General features: G+C 44.7%; 1 protein-coding gene across 2 annotated transcripts; it reads right to left on the reverse strand.

Moving 5' to 3' along the window:
- Nucleotides 1–987: 987 nt before the first annotated feature.
- On the reverse strand, nt 988–21,933 carry LOC135517241 (armadillo repeat-containing protein 1-like). Of its 2 annotated transcripts, none has more exons than XM_064941363.1 (7): nt 21,715–21,933; nt 20,541–20,749; nt 17,105–17,196; nt 8,534–8,726; nt 7,791–7,907; nt 7,667–7,714; nt 988–3,659 (listed from the first exon to the last, which is right to left on the reverse strand). In XM_064941363.1, the coding sequence occupies exons 2-7, from the start codon at nt 20,700–20,702 to the stop codon at nt 3,465–3,467; spliced, it is 807 nt and encodes a 268-aa protein (XP_064797435.1). In that variant the 5' UTR covers nt 20,703–20,749; nt 21,715–21,933; the 3' UTR covers nt 988–3,464. The 2 variants fall into 2 exon arrangements, with proteins under 2 accessions (XP_064797435.1, XP_064797434.1); XM_064941362.1 differs by having other exon boundaries at nt 7,640–7,714.
- Between the last annotated feature and the right edge of the window lie 155 nt (nt 21,934–22,088).

Genomic DNA, 22,088 nt, shown 5'->3' on the forward strand with positions numbered 1-22,088 from the left:
AACAGATTTGATCATATCTCCTTTCTCTCGGCTAGCCTCAGCACTTTGATCTGGAAACACGAGCAGGTTTACAGCTACTATGGCCATGGTAGATGACTGCGTGCCAAGGCCAAAGTATTCTCTTCCAATGAGGATCGTCATCACAGCACACACTCTGCTGACATCAAATTACATTTTATTAGTCAATGCGACGATTACAACGTGTACAGTGAAATGCTTACTTACGAGCTCCTAACCAACAATGCAGTTGTACTGCATCACAACCCACACTCGGCTGACATCACAACACACTACTGACAACAACATTCTGCTGACATCACAACACACTACTGACAACAACATTCTGCTGACATCACAACACACTACTGACAACATTCTGCTGACATCACAACACACTACTGACAACAACATTCTGCTGACATCACAACACACTACTGACAACAACATTCTGCTGACATCACAACACACTACTGACAACATTCTGCTGACATCACAACACACTACTGACAACAACATTCTGCTGACATCACAACACACTACTGACAACATTCTGCTGACATCACAACACACTACTGACAACATTCTGCTGACATCACAACACACTACTGACAACATTCTGCTGACATCACAACACACTACTGACAACATTCTGCTGACATCACAACACACTACTGACAACAACATTCTGCTGACAACATTCTGCTGACATCACAACACACTGCTGTACTCTACCTACATGTACATATAGCCTCACTACTGTTATAGCCTCGCTGCTGCTCCAACTATCCAACCATGTTATTTTTTTTAAACTTATTTTTGACTTAACACTTATTTTTATTAAACCGGCGTTGTTGGTTAAGGGCTTGTAAGTAAGCATTTCACCTTAAGGTCTACACCGGTTGTATTCAACGCATGTGACAAAATTTGATTTGACAACACACGGCCGACATCACAACACACACTGCTGACATCACAACAGACGCAAACAATTGTAATTCTTTTTAATATTTGAATTGGGAATGAACTGTTTTGAGATCTGCAATATATTACATTATATGTCAGATAAACACTGTATATGAGAAGAAGCTACTATTCTGAGGACTTGACACACGATTCTGTCAGCCATCCTGATGCAGTGGCTATTAAAGGATAAGGTGGGATTCAAAACTGACTGCATATCACATGGGGGATTTAAACAGAGACAAAATGACGTGTTCAAGTATTTATGATAAACAGTACAAGGGGTATAACATATATTACAATTAACTTCATGGTGTGAATCTTGACTGATTCTGTGGATGTTAGAGAAAAAAGGAAGACTAAGGATTGGGATTAAATATAACACTGAGGATTTCTCAACTTCATCCTATGACTTGTTGTTGTCGTGTTCGTTGTTGTTGGTAAGCACTACTTTTGAGGGCTGGTGTTAGATAAGAGACACTCACTTTAGTGGATATATGTTATTAGGCTAATTCTTTGAGGTGATTTTAAATCATACTATTCGACTAGCCATGTGAGCTGTGAGTAATGGCCTCCAGCAGGAGACTATTCATTGTCTGGTCGGCACTTCCTTTACACAATGCATGTCAATCACACTCAAATCAGATGAGATCATGAAGGCAGGATTACAGGCATGAAAGACTCTCAAAAGAAAATTAAGTCAATCCAAAACCAGTTCTCTGCAAGAACCTACAGTATCATCATACTTTAAATGTATCGGAAATTAGACAAAGCCTCTTGATAAAGGGTGTTATCTACATCGAAAATTATATTCTGTGCCATTTTTCAACAAAGTAAAATGCAGACGAACTTGAACTGTAACATTAAAAAAATACATGATTTCTTCTGGAAATCAGGACAGAGATCAACATAGATTGGAGACCAGGAACCATTTACAAAATGTACATATCCACCCCCCGATGCTGCTTACACCTCTACAGTCCTCCTCTCAGCAGCAATGGTGTGTGTGTGTGTACTTTGTTTTAAGGACACAGCTGGCTAAAAGGGGGTAAAACAAACATTAGAGAGGCTGGGCCACAATAGTGAAGATGTTGATGAGCTTTAGGTTGAGAGACACATTTAGGGCCAGATACTTTACTCCACTACAATGATTTAGGCCTAGTTGACTACTCTCTGACCTTTCAGAACGCCATATGATAATGCTGTAGAGAAACCGTGAAGAAGAGGAAAGAACTAACAAGTCAGTTCAGGATGTCAGTCAACATCACAACAAGGATCTGTCTGAACACACCTCTACTGTACTGTTCAACCAAGGGATTCCCAAGTCCTCGGAGACTAACGAGGGGTAACAAGTGGACCAATGCAGATGGCTACAGGAGAACCGGAACCATCGCAATGTCCCTTTTCCTTCTGCATCAACAGTCCTCTATGTGGAAGCTAGTGTCATTTGACTGACTGGACCGCAGCCTTCGCTGGGGTCTCGTTTCCTTACGACAGATATGACATCTCCCTGTGAGAGACATGACATGCTGGGGCAAACAAGCTCCAGACGTAGAGGACCGAGATTGCATTTTGTTCACAAGGCTTCAGAGGTTTAGAGCAAAGTTCAAATGGACCACTAAATAGTAATACATTGCAGCAAAGCATGAAAAAGGCACACACAAAGGATTGAGGAAAGGCAACGAGCAAGATCAGCACACACAAAATAATTACAGCACGCTTTAAAACAGGCTCCCCACATGAGGGAACCAAAAGTGAATGAGAGGTTGGCAAAAGACAGAAAAAGGTGAAAAAAAGCCTCTTTTTTTTTTAAATGAGGAAAAGTTGAGAACTCAAACTCAAGCACAAAAATAACCTATTTCCACAAGCGCAGCATCATCCAATGCAATCGCTCCAACTCAGAATACTACGCAATGCCATGCATTCCCACAATGCAATTTGGTTTCAAAGAGATGATGGACCGTCGGGCATCAGAGAAAGCTCATTTTCTAAAGGAAAAGAAGAGAAGCTGATTCCGACGTCCTCCGTCGATGGCTTGTGAGGTGCATAACGTGGAACGGTTGAATGTGTATTTAGTGTGCAGTGCTTTACCTGTGGTACAGTAGCTAGCATGTTCTTAGCTTATTTCCTCTTATATACAAGTGAAGGTTATTCCAGGAACTTTCAATAAATTACCTGGTTTTCCAGAAATACTGGTAGGAGGCTACCAGCTTTCCTGCTTATTCCCTCCTGATTCCGGGAATTCTCCAACCGGGATATCTGGAAAACCAGGGAGTTTATTGAATGTTCCTGGAATTCTGCAACCCTATTCAGGGTGCGCATGGCAGTCCAGTGCTCCATATAGACACTGAGCAGAGTGGTACTCTGTGTGGCTGCTGAGAGGGACTAGAGAGTAGAAGGGCTTGATGACCGGGGAAGGGGATAGGCAGGGCTGGTGGGCTAAGGCGACCGACCGTCAGTTGGTAGTTTCGGGTTGTGACGAAGGGTACTGACACAGGAAGTGGTCACCAGTAGAAGGAGCGGGACAGGAAGTTGGCGGCGGTGCTGAGCCAGCCCACGCCATCTGTGATGGAGCCCACACGGGTCACGGCCTTGTCCTGCTCCTGAGACGGGCTTTCCTCCTCAGGGAGGTAGTCTGGGACGTCCACGTTGTGCTCCACCACCACCCCCTCCGCACCCTCCTGGAATGGAAGGATCAGCTGGGGGAACAGACAGAGGGAGAGGGTGGGACGTAAGGACGGTGAAAGGGAGGTTGGGACAGACGGAGGGAGGGAGAGGGTGGGACGTAAGGACGGTGAAAGGGAGGTTGGGACAGACGGAGGGAGGGAGAGGGTGGGACGTAAGGACGGTGAAAGGGAGGTTGGGACAGACGGAGGGAGGGAGAGGGTGGGACAGATGGAGGGAGAGGGTGGGACGTAAGGACGGTGAAAGGGAGGTTGGGACAGGCGGAGGGAGGGAGGGAGAGGGTGGGACGTAAGGACGGTGAAAGGGAGGTTGGGACAGACGGAGGGAGGGAGAGGGTGGGACGTAAGGACGGTGAAAGGGAGGTTGGGACAGATGGAGGGAGGGAGAGGGTGGGACGTAAGGGACGGTGGAAGGGAGGTTGGGACAGATGGAGGGAGGGAGAGGGTGGGACAGACGGAGGGAGGGAGAGGGGTGGGACAGACGGAGGGAGGGAGAGGGTGGGACAGACGGAGGGAGGGAGAGGGTGGGACAGACGGAGGGAGGGAGAGGGTGGGACAGACGGAGGGAGGGAGAGGGTGGGACAGACGGAGGGAGGGAGAGGGTGGGACAGACGGAGGGAGAGGGTGGGACAGACGGAGGGAGGGAGAGGGTGGGACGTAAGGACGGTGAAAGGGAGGTTGGGACAGACGGAGGGAGGGAGAGGGTGGGACGTAAGGACGGTGAAAGGGAGGTTGGGACAGACGGAGGGAGGGAGAGGGTGGGACGTAAGGACGGTGGAAGGGAGGTTGGGACAGACGGAGGGAGGGAGAGGGTGGGACAGACGGAGGGAGGGAGAGGGTGGGACGTAAGGATGGTGGAAGGGAGGTTGGGACAGACGGAGGGAGGGAGAGGGTGGGACAGACGGAGGGAGGGAGAGGGTGGGACAGACGGAGGGAGGGAGAGGGTGGGACAGACGGAGGGAGAGGGTGGGACAGACGGAGGGAGAGGTTGGGACAGACGGAGGGAGAGGGTGGGACGTAAGGACGGTGGAAGGGAGGGTGGGACAGACGGAGGGAGGGAGAGGGTGGGACGTAAGGGACGGTGGAAGGGAGGTTGGGGCAGACGGAGGGAGGGAGAGGGTGGGACAGACGGAGGGAGAGGGGTGGGACAGACGGAGGGAGAGGGTGGGGGACGGAAGGAGGGAGGGAGAGGGTGGGACAGACGGAGGGAGGGAGAGGGTGGGACAGACGGAGGGAGGGAGAGGGTGGGACAGACGGAGGGAGGGAGAGGGTGGGACAGACGGAGGGAGGGAGAGGGTGGGACAGACGGAGGGAGGGAGAGGGTGGGACGTAAGGACGGTGAAAGGGAGGTTGGGACAGACGGAGGGAGGGAGAGGGTGGGACAGACGGAGGGAGGGAGAGGGTGGGACAGACGGAGGGAGAGGGTGGGACGTAAGGATGGTGGAAGGGAGGGTGGGACAGACGGAGGGAGGGAGAGGGTGGGACAGACGGAGGGAGGGAGAGGGTGGGACAGACGGAGGGAAGGAGAGGGTGGGACAGACGGAGGGAGGGAGAGGGTGGGACGTAGGGACGGTGGAAGGGAGGGTGGGACAGACGGAGGGAGGGAGAGGGTGGGACGTAAGGACGGTGGAAGGGAGGTTGGGACAGACGGAGGGAGGGAGAGGGTGGGACAGACGGAGGGAGAGGGTGGGACGTAAGGACGGTGAAAGGGAGGTTGGGACAGACGGAGGGAGGGAGAGGGTGGGACAGACGGAGGGAGGGAGAGGGTGGGACAGACGGAGGGAGAGGGTGGGACGTAAGGATGGTGGAAGGGGGGTGGGACAGACGGAGGGAGGGAGAGGGTGGGACAGACGGAGGGAGGGAGAGGGTGGGACAGACGGAGGGAGGGAGAGGGTGGGACAGACGGAGGGAGGGAGAGGGTGGGACAGACGGAGGGAGGGAGAGGGTGGGACGTAAGGACGGTGGAAGGGAGGGTGGGACAGACGGAGGGAGGGAGAGGGTGGGACGTAAGGACGGTGGAAGGGAGGTTGGGACAGACGGAGGGAGGGAGAGGGTGGGACAGACGGAGGGAGAGGGTGGGACAGACGGAGGGAGAGGGTGGGACGTAAGGACGGTGGAAGGGAGGTTGGGACAGACGGAGGGAGGGAGAGGGTGGGACAGACGGAGGGAGGGAGAGGGTGGGACAGACGGAGGGAGAGGGTGGGACGTAAGGACGGTGGAAGGGAGGGTGGGACAGACGGAGGGAGAGGGTGGGACAGACGGAGGGGAGAGGGTGGGACGTAAGGATGGTGGAAGGGAGGGTGGGACAGACGGAGGGAGAGGGTGGGACGTAAGGACGGTGGAAGGGAGGGTGGGACAGACGGAGGGAGGGGGGTGAGAGAGATAGACAACAATTGTTCAGAATCCCTGCCTAGTGGCAAACTGGTTTAATTAAACAAGGCAACAGTAAACATGTCATCCCCCACCAATGATGCAGCCCCCACCCCTTTGGCCAATTAGTGACAACAATTCAAACTAGACTATACTGGTAGTAATAAAATATGTCCACATTATAGTGCCACCATGTGGTCGATATGAATGTTCTTGCATATGTTGAGCCTTGACAGTTTTTTCAACATGTTTACCAAATTTTCTTACAATATGAATATCTGTGACTGAATTATATGCATTTATGTGCCAGACCACACCCACGTTAATGTTTATTGGTCAATAGTGGCCATGTTGTTTTAGGCACAAGTCTGGAAAATATTGTGTGTTGGTGGACCTTTGTTCATAGCAGCATATGACGTTTCATGCAGATCAGTCTTTGGTGCCAGAGGACTGGCGTTGAAAGTTTTTTTCACAAAATTCTAAAATTCTAAAATCCATCATGGCGGACCTTATGGGTCCCGGAGGTAAATGTGTTCCTTTGTGAGGAGAGGGACCTATGTACCGAATTCCAGGACTTCAGGTCAAACGAGGTGAGTGGCGTGAACTTTCAAGGCTGGCATTTGCAATCGCTTGTTATAGTGCCACCATCTTGACATTCTGTGTAATTATGTAAATGTAAGATCTCTATGGCAAGACGCATCATTCACAGAAGTTACGTCAAAATCGGGCAAGTGCTGTCTAAGATATTGCAGGTGACGAACATACGGACGTAGACAGATCCAGTCCCCTCCCCGATTTCATTGTGGGGGACAAAAACAGTGCAGACAAAACAACACCAGGCAATTTCAAGCTATCCTCTACCTCTCCAGGGTAATCTCTGAAACATAAATGAACCAGCTCTGCCCCCTGATGGACATAACAGGAACAGCAGCAGGTCAGTGAGGAGCTGTCGCTTGTGTTGGAGAGGGACATTTCAGGCCATGATTGAGCACCTAAAGGAAGAAATCTCCCCCTAATCTAACTACTTCAGACGGGAGTGGGAGTTCTGTTGCTGGCTCTTCTCCTCTGATGGGGGTTGCAGTTTCCCAAAGATACATGGTGTCGTGCCACACTGTTCCCAGGGCATAGTGGGATTGGTCATGTGACCTGGCGGTGAGTAATCCCCTCAGGTTAGAGAGAGATGACCAGCTAATGGTGTCATTCCAAATAACCAAGATTCATCTGTGATCAAGCTACCATCCCAAGCACACCAGGATATAAACATATTCCCAGCACAGTGGCTACACAGACGAGCTCTACCATGCCTACTCCCACTGGGTGTGGACATTTTGAAAAACAATAAGCCCTAGCCAAAGCTGCAACAGCACAACAATAACCCAATGACTTGCCCTGTCAGGTAAGAGGGCCAGACACAGTGGAGCTTTTTAAATGATGTTTCAAAACCTACCCTTTTAGCCTGAAGATGAATACATTATTTTACAGTTATTTAACACAGCCTTGAATCAATCATTTCAATATTATTTTGTTTTATATTATTAGCTTCTGTTCACCTTCATTTGATTGTTTTACTGTAAAGTGAGTTGTAATTTCATTTGACAGTACTCTCCCTCCCTCCCTCCATTTACCTCTCCTCCATCCTCTCCCTTCACTACCTGTGCAGCCTTCATCACCTTGGTGGAGTTGATCGCCGTGCCCAGCGCCTGAGGAACACAAAGATGGATGTTGTTCATCTATTTCCCAGTGCCGTGGAATGACATTGTGGAGAGAGCAACTCACCTCAGCCTTGAGGTCAGAGCGGATCCTGACCACACACCTCTTCACAGCCATCTGGAAGGTGAAGCTGATCACCCCTGGGATCTTCAGCAGGGCCTCCTCACACAGACTTCTACGAGCCTGAGGGATGGAGAGAGAAAGGGAAGTTGTGCAGAGGACAAGACCAATTCAGTCTTAAATAAAATGGTCACCCAGTAACCCTGTAAACCTTAACATTCTATTCAGGTGAAGGGGTTTAATGTTGCATACATATGCAACACGGTAATAGACATGAAATGTCAAAAGAGCCCATCTTATATTGTCTTGTGGTATGAGTGTTGGTCACTGAGGCTGTCTGTCTGGTGTAACGTGATCAGGGACAGGTGCAGCTCTCCTGTGGTGTGATGTTCAGGTTTAATCTCAACACCCTGCGGTTCAATGGCTGACATTTACAACACTGACCCACATTACTTGACAATGTGTGTTAAGACTGTGTGGTCACATTGACAACAGGGCGACAATATGCCGAACTCAGGGGTTCTTAGAGGTGGTGACTTATCGACTGTGTTAACCTATCACAATAACGAAGAAAGTGATTCTATTTTTTCACCTGTTTTCATCCCAAGGAGACACCATTAAAGGCAAGAAGTCATGAAGCAAGCAGCCAGTTTGGAATGGAGCCTGGGCCGTTGGTCTGGCAAACTGCTCTCCTCAGGTGTGTTATGGGATTGTGTGTGTACAATGTGGAAACACCACTATCCACTCACTGAGTCGTCCAGGCCGTCGATGTGCAGCACCACGGTCATGGCCCGCTTGTTGGTGGAGCCCATGAAGAAGTGGGCCTTGCGTCTGCAGGAGGCGGCTTCAGCCTCGGCCTGCTCTGCCTGGTCATTACCAGCCGCCTGCAGAATCTCATAAATCTCAGACGCCAGAAGCTTGGTCTCCCCTGGGGAGGTGCTCCTGAGGGAGGGTTAGGGAGGAGAGAGGTGGGAGGGGGAGAATAGAGGGTGGGAGAAAGAGAGGTTAAGTATCAAAAGGTACATTTTTTTCAAGTACTTTTGTGGACAGTTGTCTCAGCAAACAAAGGCATACTTGCTGTGTGAGATTTTACATTTTACACATGTTATTCCGTCATGTCCAAGTCCTCTCTTCAAATCCAGACAAGGGCAAGATGGTACCAATGAATCCAAGTCAATAAGGAAGTGGACGCACAAAGAGTAAAGTTTCCATGTCTACTCTTCCCCTCTGTGCAACATGACAACGGTGGTCTCCATTACAGCTGGGTGTCCTCACCTGTGGTCTGGGCCTGTCCAAGTCTCTCCCAGAGCCCACTGGGCTGAGTGGTTGATATTTCTACAAGTAGTCTCATTGCCAGACGCACAGTAAGAGAGCTGTCCAGCTGCATGGAGGTGGTAGGGGGGGATGGGTGGGGGTCCCCGACAGAGAGCCAGTGTGACAGGCCTGTCACCACCTAACCTTTCCACTGTATAAATAGCCAGCCTCGTAGGAGGAGAAATGACCACACTACACTTATAAAACGACCATACATTCACTAAGGTCTCCGTCCGTCTCTAAAAGGTTCAATAATAATACTGTTAATGAAAGTATTAGTCTAATGTCATTTAAAAGCCGCAATGTGTCCCTTTTTTTGTTGTTGACCAAATTCACATGGAAATGTGTGTTCCAGATCTGTCACTCATTGAAGGCAAGTCTAAGAATTGGTAGATCTGTTCTGTGTGCGGTGTCTATGCTTCCCGTGGTAAAGATTTGTTTTTGTGTCTTTTACTTTAGTTTTGAAAACAAGCTTCAAAACAGATAGAAATACAATGTGTGTGGTTATGGAAAATATATTTCACAGTGGTTTAGATGGTAAAATGATTATCAACACTATATTTGTTTTGTCACAAACTGAAATTAGGCGAACTATTACAAATTTAGCAACCAGGAAATGAAGGAGCAATTTCTACATAGTGCATCTTTAACAGAAAAATGTAGACGTAAGTAAATAATCCCTGTCGAATCAGAGAGACTGATAATTTATCAATAAATCAATATGATTTATAAAGCATACATGAGCTAAGTACATGGTCTCCTTTGTGGAGACAGAGCATGGCTAGAGGACAGCAGTATTCCTCAACACAGACATACGTGGTCAGTACTGCCATACTGTGATGGTCCCAGGATGCCCCTGCAGGCTAATACTATACATGTCACCAAGACATCATTCAGCCGATATAACCAGATAGGATGTCTGTTGTCTGGCATAGATGAGTTGTGCAAACCAATTCTGGATTTAAAGGTGTCCACATACATACAGTACCAGTCAAAAGTCTGGACACACCTACTCATTCCAGGGTTTGTTTTATTTTTTGCTATTTCCTACATAGTGAAGACATCAAAACTATGAATTTTTATTTTTTTATTTAACCAGGCAAGTCAGTTAAGAACAAATTCTTAAATTCAATGACGGCCTGGGAACAGTGGGTTAACTGCCTGTTCAGGGGCAGAACGACAGATTTGTACCTTGTCAGCTCGGGGGTTTGAACTCGCAACCTTCCGGTTACTAGTCCAACGCGGTTAGAAATAACACATAAGGAATAATGTAGTAACCACAAATGTGTTAACCAAAATATATTTTATATTTGAGAATCTCCAAAGTAGCCACCCTTTGCTTTGATGACAGCATTGCACACTCTTGGCATTCTCTCAACCAGCTTCATGAGGTAGTCACATGGAATACATTTCAATGAAAAGGATAGCCCTATTTGGTAAAAGACCAAGTCCATATTATGGCAAGAACACCTCATATAAGCAAAGAGAAACAACACCCCATCATTACTTTAAGACATGAAGGCCAGTAAATCCGGAGGTTTTCAAGAACTTTGAAAGATTCTTCAAGTGCTGTCGCAAAAACTCATCAAGCCCTATGATGAAACTGTCTCTCATGAGGACTTCACAGGAAAGGAAGACCCAGAGTTACCTCTGCTGCAGAGGATAAGTTTATTAGAGTTACCAGCCTCAGATCACAGGCCAAATAAATGTTTCAGAGTTAAAGTAACAAACATCTCAACATCAACTGTCCAGAAGACACTGTGTGAATCAGGCCTTCATGGTTGAATTGTTGCAAAGAAATCACTATTAAAGGACACCAATAAGAAGAGGAGACTTGCTTGGGCCAAACTCCTGCAACCTCCTGCATTAAAAAAGAAAGACACAAACTAGATAACAGATGTAGTAATTTGAACAATAAAACAGTGAACCTTGAGAGGGTTACTCCGACAGAAACCTACAGTCAGCAGAGGTCACTGTACAGCCTTACCTGTGGATTGTGCCCCCATGTAACTGATGATCAGCCTACTCAGACACCCACTGATCATAACTATGGAAAGTTTACCCAAATATTAGCATCTCAGCTTTATTGCAGGACTCTGAAACAAGTCACATTAGCTCACCAGTTAACGTACTATGTGCATTGAACGTTCACAGCTGATGTGGCTCATTTCACAGTGGTTTCAGAGTCCTTCAGTACGAGTTAGAACTAATATGTATGTAAACTCTACATAGTGGCGTTCTGTGGGTGTCACTGAGTAGGACGATACCTATGGAGTGTGCACCCATGAAATGGGGTAAGGCTGTACACAGTGAATATAAGTATGCCCGCAATGCAATTATGCAGTCTAATACATCAGTGGGATTTCAATCGTTTTTTTCTATTTATTATCAAATTAATATGTGTTTAATTAAACGATGTAAAAACATTGCAAACTTGTTTAGCATTATCTCGTCCAAATATGGCATGATTCCACCATTTGTTCCATTTGCATCACTTTAAATAAGGGACTTATTTTGAAGGCAACCCACAAATTCCACAGACAGAAGTCGTGCCCTGTGACCTGTAGGTGCTGGGGTATCACCACAGATAGAACAATGAGACAACTTCACTGGATGTAAACTCAGCAACAACAAAGAAACAGACCTTTTTCAGGACCCTGTCTTTCAAAGATAATTAGTAAAAATCCAAATAACTTCACAGATCTTCATTGTAAAGGTTTTAAACACTGTTTCTCATGCTTGTTCAATGAACCATAAACAATTAATGAACATGCACCTGTGGAACGGTCGTTAAGACACTAACAGCTTACAGACGGTAGGTGATTAAGGTCACAGTTATGAAAACTTAGGACACAAAGAGGCCTTTCTACGGACTCTGAAAAACACCAAAAGAAAGATGCCCAGGGTCACTGTGTGAATGTGCCTTAGGCATGCTGCAAGGAAGCATGAGGACTGTAGATGTGGCCAGGGAAATAAATTGCAATGTCCATACTGTGAGATGCCTAAGACAGCTCTACAGGGAGACAGGACGGACAGCTGATCATCCTCGCAGACCACGTATAACAACAGCTGCACAGGATCGGTGCATCCGAACATCACGCCTGCGGGACAGGTACAGGATGGCAACAACAACTGCCTGAGTTACAACAACTGCCTGAGTTACACCAGGAACGCACAATCACTCCATCAGTGCTCACCAGAGAGGACTAGTAAAAAGTGCTCTTCACTGACGAGTCGGGGTTTTGTCTCACCAGGGGTGATGGTCGGATTCGTGTTTATTGTCGAAGGAATGAGCGTTACACCGAAGCCTGTACTCTGGAGCGGTATCGACTTGGAGGGAGGGTCATCATCGGACTGAGCTTTTGTCATTGCAGGCAATCTCAACCCTGTGCATTACAGGGAGGACATCCTCCTCCCTCATGTGGTACTCTTCCTGCAGGCTCAACCTGACATGACCCTCCAGAATGACAATGCCACTCGCCATACTGCTCGTTCTGTGCGTGATTTCCTGCAAGACAGGAATGTCAGTGTTCTGCCATGGCCAGCGAAGAGCCCGGATCTCAATCACCTTTGAGCACGTCTGGGACCTGTTGGATCAGAGGGTGAGAGCTTGGGCCATTCCCCCAGAAAAGTCTGGGAACTTGCAGGTGCCTTAGTGGAAGAGTGGGGTAACATCTCACAGCAAGAACTGGCAAATCTGGTGCAGTTCATGAGAAGATGCACTGCAGTACTTAATGCAGCTGGTGGCCACACCAGATACTGACTGTTACTTTTGATTTTGACCTCCTCTTTGTTCAGGGACACATTATTCCAGTTCTGTTAGTCACATGTCTGTGGAACTTGTTCAGTTTATGTCTCAGTTGTTGAATCTTGTTATGTTCATACAAATATTTACACATGTTACGTTTGCTGAAAATAAACACAGTTGACAGTGAGAGGTCATTTTTTGTTGTTGTTGCTGAGATTAGAAATGTGAAGCATCCACTTGCCGATTCCACTCACCGATTCCACTCACTACCAAACATGGCGGGCAGTGGGAGAAGATGGTGCAAAATGGATTTTGGCTGACATTCTGCAAATTTTCATTGTTGACAATTTGATCCCAATACAGTTCTGTCCCCAAAACTAGAATATGCTATGAACAGAGTTTTTTTATTTTTTTTATTTTACCTTTATTTTACTAGGCAAGTCAGTTAAGAACAAATTCTTATTTTCAATGACGGCCTAGGAACAGTGGGTTAACTGCCTGTTCAGGGGCAGAACGACAGATTTTGTACCTTGTCAGCTCGGGGATTTGAACTTGCAACCTTTCGGTTATTAGTCCAATGCTCTAACCACTAGGCTACACTGTCGCCCCAAAAGAGTGGACTAAGGTTTGTAGACTTTACCCTTTGCAAACGTTTTTTTTTTTTAATCGCCTTGTTTGGGAGGAGTGCAAAGGCAAATTGAGTTATTGCAACACGAACACACAGAGTAGGCGTTCCTTAACGGAAATATGCAGAGGATGCTAGAACCCTCCAATAGGATCTCGCTACCTTGGCTCTGCCCCCCCTCCTTGCTTGTTCTGCAGACTATGACTAATTTGTTACCATTGGAAACGACATGCTGTAGTCTATCTTGGTTTAGTTATAACAATCTTTGGTATCACCATGCAGGCATTTGTGTCAAGCATGGTGGAATGCAAATGCACCACAACCAATGTGGTGTGCTGGACAGTGGGGCCTATCTTTTTTATTTTACTAGGCTAATGTGTGAAAGTTACATATTTCCCATATTTTTGAATTTCGCACGCTGCCTTTTCAGCAGAATGTTCTTACCCTAGAAAGGCTAAGAACAAATTCTTATTTTCAATGACAGCCTATGAACAGTGGGTTAACTGCCTTGTTCAGGGGCAGAATGACAGATTTTTACCTTGTCAGCTCAGGGATTCGAACTTGTAACCTTCCAGTTACCAGTCTAACGCTCTAACCACAAGACTACCTGCCTCTCCCGTGTCTCTCTGGTTGAAAGAGAGCAAACACTTAATTGAATCCTCCCGTCGATAGTTCCCACCCCTACTGTTGACCTATCACCAACAAAGGGGTGTAGACTTCGGCTACCAAACATCGACTTGCCTCAAGAAAAAATTGTGGCGCCAACAGCCGAACACCAAAACTAACAAAATTAACATTGTATATATATTTATATTTTAATCCAGTTGAATAAACACTCCAAACAGCCTACACGACAGCTTGGAGGCGTCTGCATGGTCCTAAAGCACACCGTTGCCTCATTTTGTATCGCATTCCAATGATAAAACTGGGGGCAGACAAAAATGTAATTTCAGAATGTGTGTGTGGGGGGACAGATATGCGACAGGCATTGTTCTTCTGTGTGAATGGACTAGACAAAGCTCCATTCACAAGCTAAATCTCTGTACCAATAATAATAATGCAGAGCCTTGGGAGTGGTAACTTGGCTAGACTTTCCCTTCAGTCTTGTGTTCACAGTCTCTCCAGCCATTAATGACCTCCACCCAAAGTCACTGTGTGGAATGGGAGCAGAGGGAGACGGTGTGACCGCAGGACCCATCTTGATAGGGCCTGTTGCTAGCTGAAGTGACTGGCTGGTTAGCCCAGGGTCAGTCTCACAGAGAGTTGTGCCCTGGGAGAAGATCATACAGCCTGATACCAGGCCTGCCAACCGCTGGCACACTTCTGAGAGCCAATCATAAACAGCAGACACTTACCACACACCCTCCAGTTCCTCTCACTAGGAGGGGGAGCACACAACAACCCTATCTGGAGGTCTAGCGACCCCACCGGGTGACCAGAATGTGGAAGCCATCTTGATTTAGCAAGGTAACAGAGGGCATACTTTTTAAACATCTTTTTTTTAGTAGTGATGGGGGGGGGGGTATCACAATATTATTTTGGAAGATATTACAAATCCATACTTTGACTCAGTATCAATTAGTAAAAACAAATACTTGTTTTTGTTGCCGCTAGGTAGCGTATCTGACGCTAGTGGGCTGTACCTGCGCCAAAACTGTATTTTTCATGCTATAGCTGGTTCCCCATCTTCTTAAATAGTGAGCCAACATGTTGCTTTCAGCACTTTTCTGTCCATGACTGATAAAAAAAAATCATCCTCTCATATCCCTCTGCAGCAGACATATAGTGAGCAATATGTTTGGTACATCAAACTGCAATAAAAAAATCGCAGTATAAAATCTCAATACATACCGTATCGGTACAAAGTATGGTGATAACATCGCATTGTGAGGTTCCAGCCAATTCCTAGGCCTAGTTTACAGTGAAGGAAAATGAAATGTTTCGTGTTTTATGCCTAACTAAAGGGCATTTAATGGACATTAATATGTATTTATTTGAAGAGACAGATGCAGCGATGAAAGTGTAGACTTAGCTGCTTAGCCGATAACGGTCCATGAGAAAAACACCTGGCAACACTAACATTATTAAAAATTTAACCAAAAAAAGTGGGGATACTGACTAGATCGGGGTGGCAGGTAGCCTAGTGGTTAGAGTGTTGGACTAGTAACCTGGAAGGTTGCAAGATCAAATCCCCTGACAAGGTAAAAATCTGTGGTTCTGCCCCTGAACAAGGCAGTTTACCCACTGTTCATCATTGAAAATAAGTATGTGTTCTTAACTGACTTGCCTAGTTAGCTTGTTAAGTGTAGGGGGCAGTATTTTGATGTTTGGAAGAAAAACATACCCAAACGAAACTGCCTAGAATCTAGAATATGCATATAATTGTCAGATTAGGATAGAAAACACTCTAAAGTTTCCAAAACGGTCAAAATATTGTCTGTGAGTATAACATAACAAATATTGCAGGTGAAAACCTGAGGAAAATCCAACCAGGAAGTGCTGTCTTTCCTGAAAGCTCTCTGTTCCATTGCATGCTTTCCCTCCATTTAAAGGGATATCAACCAGATTCCTTTTCCTATGGCTTCCATATGGTGTGAACAGTCTTTAGACAGAGTTTCAGGCTTTTATTCTGAAAAATGAGCGAGAAAAATCACATCGCGTCAGTGGATGGCTGGGTGCCAGCAACATTTTGCATGCGCCAACAGAGTGGAGCAGACTTTTTCTCGCTCTCTCTCTCCTATTGAAGAAGCTACGGTCCGGTTGAAATATTATCGATTATATATTGTAAAAACAACCTGAGGATTGATTATAAAAAACGTTTGACATTTGGAATTTGTGTCTGCCTGGCCGTGACCGCTCGAGCCTGTGGATTTCTGAACATAACGCACCAACCAAATGGAGGTATTTTGGATAGAAAAATTCTTTTTTTTTATTTTATTTTTTAAAGAAAAATTATCTTAATGGAACAAAAGGAACATTTATTGTTTAACTGGGAGTCTCGTGAGTGCAAACATCCAAAGATCATCAAAGGTAAGCGATTCATTTGATTGGTCACCAAAGTCAGAAAAACAATCTACTTTGCTGCTAGCTGTTTGTAATGTTTTGTCTGCTGAGAGAGATGTCCTTACATAAATGCTTGGTATGCTTTCGCCGAAAAGCTTTTTTGAAATCTGACACGCCAGGTGGATTAACAACAAGCAAAGCTGTGTTTTGTTATATTGCACTTGTGATTTCATGAAAATTAAATATTTTTAGTAATTTAATTTGAATTTGGCGCTCTGCAATTCAGAGGATGTTGACGAAAATGATCCCGCTAACGGGATGTGTGCGTCAAGAAGTTAAATAAAGGTAAAATAAAAAAATGTAAAAGTGGCTGGTTGCATCAAATCCCTAAATGTGCAGAAACAGCTAATTAATTGTTTAGCTGCAGACTTTAATTCTGGATTGATCAAATTCAACCTGACATGGCAACCTTAGACAACCTTCCGGTCAAGAAAATTTGCAGACAGGCACGGAGGCAATTATTGTCCTCTGAAAACAAGTGAAATATCAGAATGAGGTTTTCAGTGAAAAGTGCAGTGTGTGTGTGCTCAGTCCGATACAGTGCAGTGCGGTGACAGGTAGGGGACTTACTTCTGCATGACATTCTGCAGACTCAGCATCATGCCCAGCTCTCCCTTCATCTTCTCTCTGTTGGACCGACATTCTGCAAGGTAGCGCACTGCCTGGAAGGACAAGGGAAGCCATTACAGCTTAAACAAACCTAGGGCTATCACTCTCTCTGGTTGTGTATGTGTGTGTGTGTTAAAACTCAGCCAGGCAAAGATGCATACACACAATCACAGCTGAGCAGCCAACCAGCCACTTAAGCGCAGTGAGAGCCAGTGATGGAAAAAGCACTCAAATGTCATACTTGAGTAGAAGTAAAGATAACTTAATAGAAAATAACTCAAGTAAAAGTGAGTCATCCAGTAAAATACTACTTGAGTAAAAGTCTAAAAGTATTGGATTTTAAATATAATTAAGTATCAAATGAAAATGGAATTACTAAAATATACTTAAGTATCAAAAGTAAGAGTATAAATCCTTTCAAATTCCTTATATTAAGCAATGGAGATGGCACAATTCTTGTTTATTTATTTACGGATAGCCAGGGGCACACTCAGACATTATTTACAAACACAGTAGGAATGACCATGGATGTTTTCTTGATAAGTGAGTGAATTGGACCATTTTCCTATCAAAATGAATGAGTACTTTTGGGTGTCAGTGAAAATGTATGGAGTAGAAAGTATTTTGTTTTCTTTAGGAATATAGAAGTAAAAAAGTGTAAATAGTAAAGTACATATAGCCAAAAAAGCAACTTAGTAGTACTTTAAAGTAGAGTTCGACCGATTATGATTTTTCAATGCCGATACCGATTATTGGAGGACCCAAAAAAGCCAATACTGATTAATTGGACAATTTTTAAAATGTATTTGTAATAATGACAATTACAACAATACTGAATGAAAACTTATTATAACTTAATATAATAAATCAATAAAAATCTATTTAGCCTCAAATAAATAATGAAACATGTTCAATTTGGTTTAAATAATGCAAAAACAAAGTGTTGGAGAAGAAAGTAAAAGTGCAATATGTACCATGTAAAAAAGCTAATGTTTAAGTTCCTTGCTCAGAACATGAGAACATATGAAAGTTTAACATGAGACTTCAATATTCCAAGGTAAGAGGTTTTAGGTTGTAGTTAATATGGTATTTATAGGACTATTTCTCTCTATACCATTTGTATTTCACATACCTTTGACTATTGGATGTTCTTATAGGCTCTTTAGCATTGCCAGTGTAACACTATCGCTTCCGTCCCTCTCCTCGCCCCTACCTGGGCTCGAACCAGGAACACATCGACAACAGCCACCCTCGAAGCATCGTTACCCATCGCTCCACAAAAGCCGTGTCCCTTGCAGAGCAAGGGGAACAACTACTCCAAGTCTCGGAGCGAGTGACGTTTGAAATGCTATTAGTGCGCACCCCACTAACTAGCTAGCCATTTCACATCGGTTACACCAGCCTAATCTCGGGAGTTGATAGGCTTGAAGTCATAAACAGCTCAATGTTTGAAGCATTGCGAAGAGCTGCTGGCAAAACTCACGAAAGTGCTATTTGAATGAATGCTTACGAGCCTGCTGCTGCCTACCATCGCTCAGTCAGACTGCTCTATCAAATATCAAATCAGACTTAATTATAACATAACAACACACAGATCTACGAGCCTTAGGTCATTAATATGGTCGAATCCGGAAACTATCATTTCGAAAACAAAACGTTTATTATTTCAGTGAAATACAGAACCGTTCGGTATTTTATCTAAAGGGTGGCATCCCTAAGTCTAAATATTCCTGTTACATTGTACAACCTTCAATGTTATGTAATAATTACATAAAATTCTGGCAAATTAGTTCGCAACGAGCCAGGCTGCCCAAACTGTTGCAAATACCCTGCTAACCTGGATTTCATTTAGCTAAATATGCAGGTTTAAAAATATATACTTCTGTGTATTGATTTTAAGAAAGGCATGGGTGTTTATGGTTAGATAGTCATGCAAAGATTGTGCTTTTTTCGCAAATGCTCTTTTGTTAAATCATCCCCCAGCGTTGCATCGATTATATGCAACGCAGGACACGCTAGATAAACTAGTAATATCATCAACCATGTGTAGTTATGTAGTGATTATGATTGATTGTTTTTTATAAGATAAGTTTAATGCTAGCTAGCAACTTACCTTGGCTTATTGCATTCGCGTAACAGGCAGGCTCCTCGTGAGTCAGGTGGTTAGAGCGTTGGACTAGTTAACCCTAAGGTTGCAAGATTGAATCCCCGAGCTGACAAGGTAAAAATCTGTCGTTCTGCCCATGAACAAGGCAGTTAACCCACCGTTCCGAGGCAGTCATTGAAAATAAGAATGTGTTCTTAACTGACTTGCCTAATTAAATAAAGGCGTAAAAAACAAACAAACAAATCAGCCAAATCGGTATCCAAAAATACCGATTTCCGATTGTTATGAAAACTTGAAATCGGCCCTAAATAATTGGCCATTCCGATTATTTGGTCGATCTCTACTTTAAAGTATTTTTACTTCCGTACTTTACACCACTGGTGAGAGCTAGTACTGTGTGTGTGTGTTGCATAACCAATGCAACAAGTACAGGCTTTGAGTGTACACTGTCCAGGTCACCACTAAATAAGAACAATTATATAAAGCACTCAGATGTGTGTGTGTGTGCGTATCCTAGGAGATGTGCCCGAGAACACTCTTCTTCAAACACTGACATTGTTGATTGTGTAGAAAATACAACTGTATTTTTGTTGCAGTCTCAGATATGGGTGATGCAACCTACCACTTTTCTTTTTTCCCCTGTTGATATGTTTTTGTTTATTTTGCAACTAGTTTTAATTGACATTACAGCCTGGCATCAGAGAGCCACACCAGGCGACACCAATCTCCTGGTTCCTCTACAGGGTTCTTTTAGAACAGGGTTCTTCTAGAAGAGGGTTTCCCAAACTCGGTCCTGAGGCCTCTCCTGGGTGCACGTTTTGTTTTTTGCAATAGCACTACACAGCTGATTCAAATAATCAAAGCTTGATGATGAGTTGGTTACTTTAATCACCTGTTTAGTGCTAGGGCAAAAAACAAAACATGCACCCGGGGGTGGGGGGCAGGACCAAGTTTGGGAAACGCTGTTGTAGATGTTGCTGGGTAAATATCAATGTTCCTGTCTGGCGCTGACACAGTGGGGGGGATTGCCCTTCGCACCGTCACTCTAACCTAACCTGTCCTGACACCCCTGGACGGATGGTTATGAATGACTTACCGCATGTTGCATGGTACTCAAGATTAGACTGTCCTTCTTCCCGGTTCCAATTCCTTTTGATAATTGTATCATAGGCACAGGCCACATTTCTGCATAATAAGGCCTGGAGTTTTTCCAGGTCATATGTTCTGGAAAAACTCCTGACCTTATGCATTGCCAACTAAAACGGTCAAATGGTGGTGGATGAACCTTACCAATAATGCGGAGTAGACAACCTGAGGGTTGGGGTGGTCCAGAAAGAGGATGAGCCCCGGTAAGCAGCCATTGTCCTGTACTATGGCTCGTCTGTTGAGGGGGTCAGCTGCAAGATCTCGTAGCTGGTTCACCACAGTCAGCGCATCCAGCTCCCCACTCATGGTGCCTCCTCTCTCTGTGCCGTGCACATCAAACCAGCCTCTTCACACTGTGTACATAATAGGATCAAGTCAGATGTAGCTGTACAGTACCAAACCTATTAATTACAATGACATCCATTTCAGTGACAAGTCTCTAAATGCTTTTATTTTTGGCAAACTGCATGACCAAAACAACCTGCCAATATTAAATGGTAATGATGTATCAACCTGTTCAAATACTGTAATCAATATGAGCAACATATTGTGATTTGTGAAAAACAATCAGTTTGACAGGTCACTTGAAATGCATTACCATTATTACCTTGGTGTGTAGACCTACCGATATTTCTAGCTATGTCAACTAGCTACCTAGCTAACTACAGCAGTTAGCTAACGTTAGTTTCTTTCTTTGGACACTTGGCTGACAAATAAAGCGTGGGAGTCCACATTGAAAGATGATAACAGAGGTTAAAGCAATGTAGTTAGCCACTGATATGGTATCAGCAGAGTGTTCTGATATATGGCCCTGCCCAGTGTGAAGATAGATGTGCATAGAAAATAATGGCGCTAACGTTTTATGGAGGCTAACATGTTATGGCTGCAACAAAAGGCCCAAATTAGCGTAACGTTAATGCCATGGGCCAAAAACAAGTGAATATAGCGTTCTTAATCTTTTTGGTTGTTGTTGTTGTTGAGAATGCCGTGGTTTTATTCTGATAAACCAGGCAGTTGCACTCCTCCGTGCACATGAAACATAGCGTAGCAAGCAAGACCAGTAGCTAAAAGCAATAGTTAAAATAGTTAGCAAGCTAGCTAACAACAACACATAACTAGTTATCAGGTTAAGACTGTCAGGATAATTACAATGAAGGGCCATCCATGTTTATTATCAGAACTGCAAGAGTTGCTCATTAGCTGGCAACTTCGCCTTGCTTGTGTAGCATTGTTGTCTACGCAGAACATCTGAAAACACGCCCATGACAAGCAGGAGCTGGGACAGAGAGCTAGCTAGTTATCGTTAGCATATCATTACCTTTTCTCCAAGTGATCTTCCCCTGTTTGAATTATATTTTAAAAAACGCAAATACGATGCGGTTGAAAATAAACTAAGCAGTTGTGAGAAGCAGAAACAGCTGTTTCCGTCACAGCATCGACATAAAGCTGAAGCTTGTTTATTAACTAAATTTCGGCAAAAAGCTAGCTAGCTGGCTAACTGGTACATTTTACGTCCATATTGAATTCATCACGGTCTCAGTTTGAAGACAGCTGATTGGACAGTTCAGTTGTGACCGACAAGGCGAAGAGCCATTCATCGAAGGTTTTACGTGAGCAATATGTCACGACCTTGATTGCATGTAGCGGTATTCAAGAATGTAATGTATTTGACCAAATTATTCTACAAAAACA

This window comes from Oncorhynchus masou, chromosome 28 (assembly GCF_036934945.1).
Source record: "Oncorhynchus masou masou isolate Uvic2021 chromosome 28, UVic_Omas_1.1, whole genome shotgun sequence".
In the NCBI taxonomy this organism is placed as follows: Eukaryota; Metazoa; Chordata; class Actinopteri; order Salmoniformes; family Salmonidae; genus Oncorhynchus; species Oncorhynchus masou.

Excerpts from the sequence above, each read along its gene's own strand:
- LOC135517241 (XM_064941362.1), bottom strand. The coding sequence starts at position 20,702 with ATGAGTGGGGAGCTGGATGCGCTGACTGTGGTGAACCAGCTACGAGAT. Across the intron at positions 8,727-17,104 it reads CTGCAGAATGTCATGCAGAA|GAGCACCTCCCCAGGGGAGA; the intron begins GTAAGTCCCCTA and ends ACCCTCCCTCAG. Across the intron at positions 7,908-8,533 it reads TCGACGGCCTGGACGACTCA|GCTCGTAGAAGTCTGTGTGA; the intron begins GTGAGTGGATAG and ends TCCATCCCTCAG.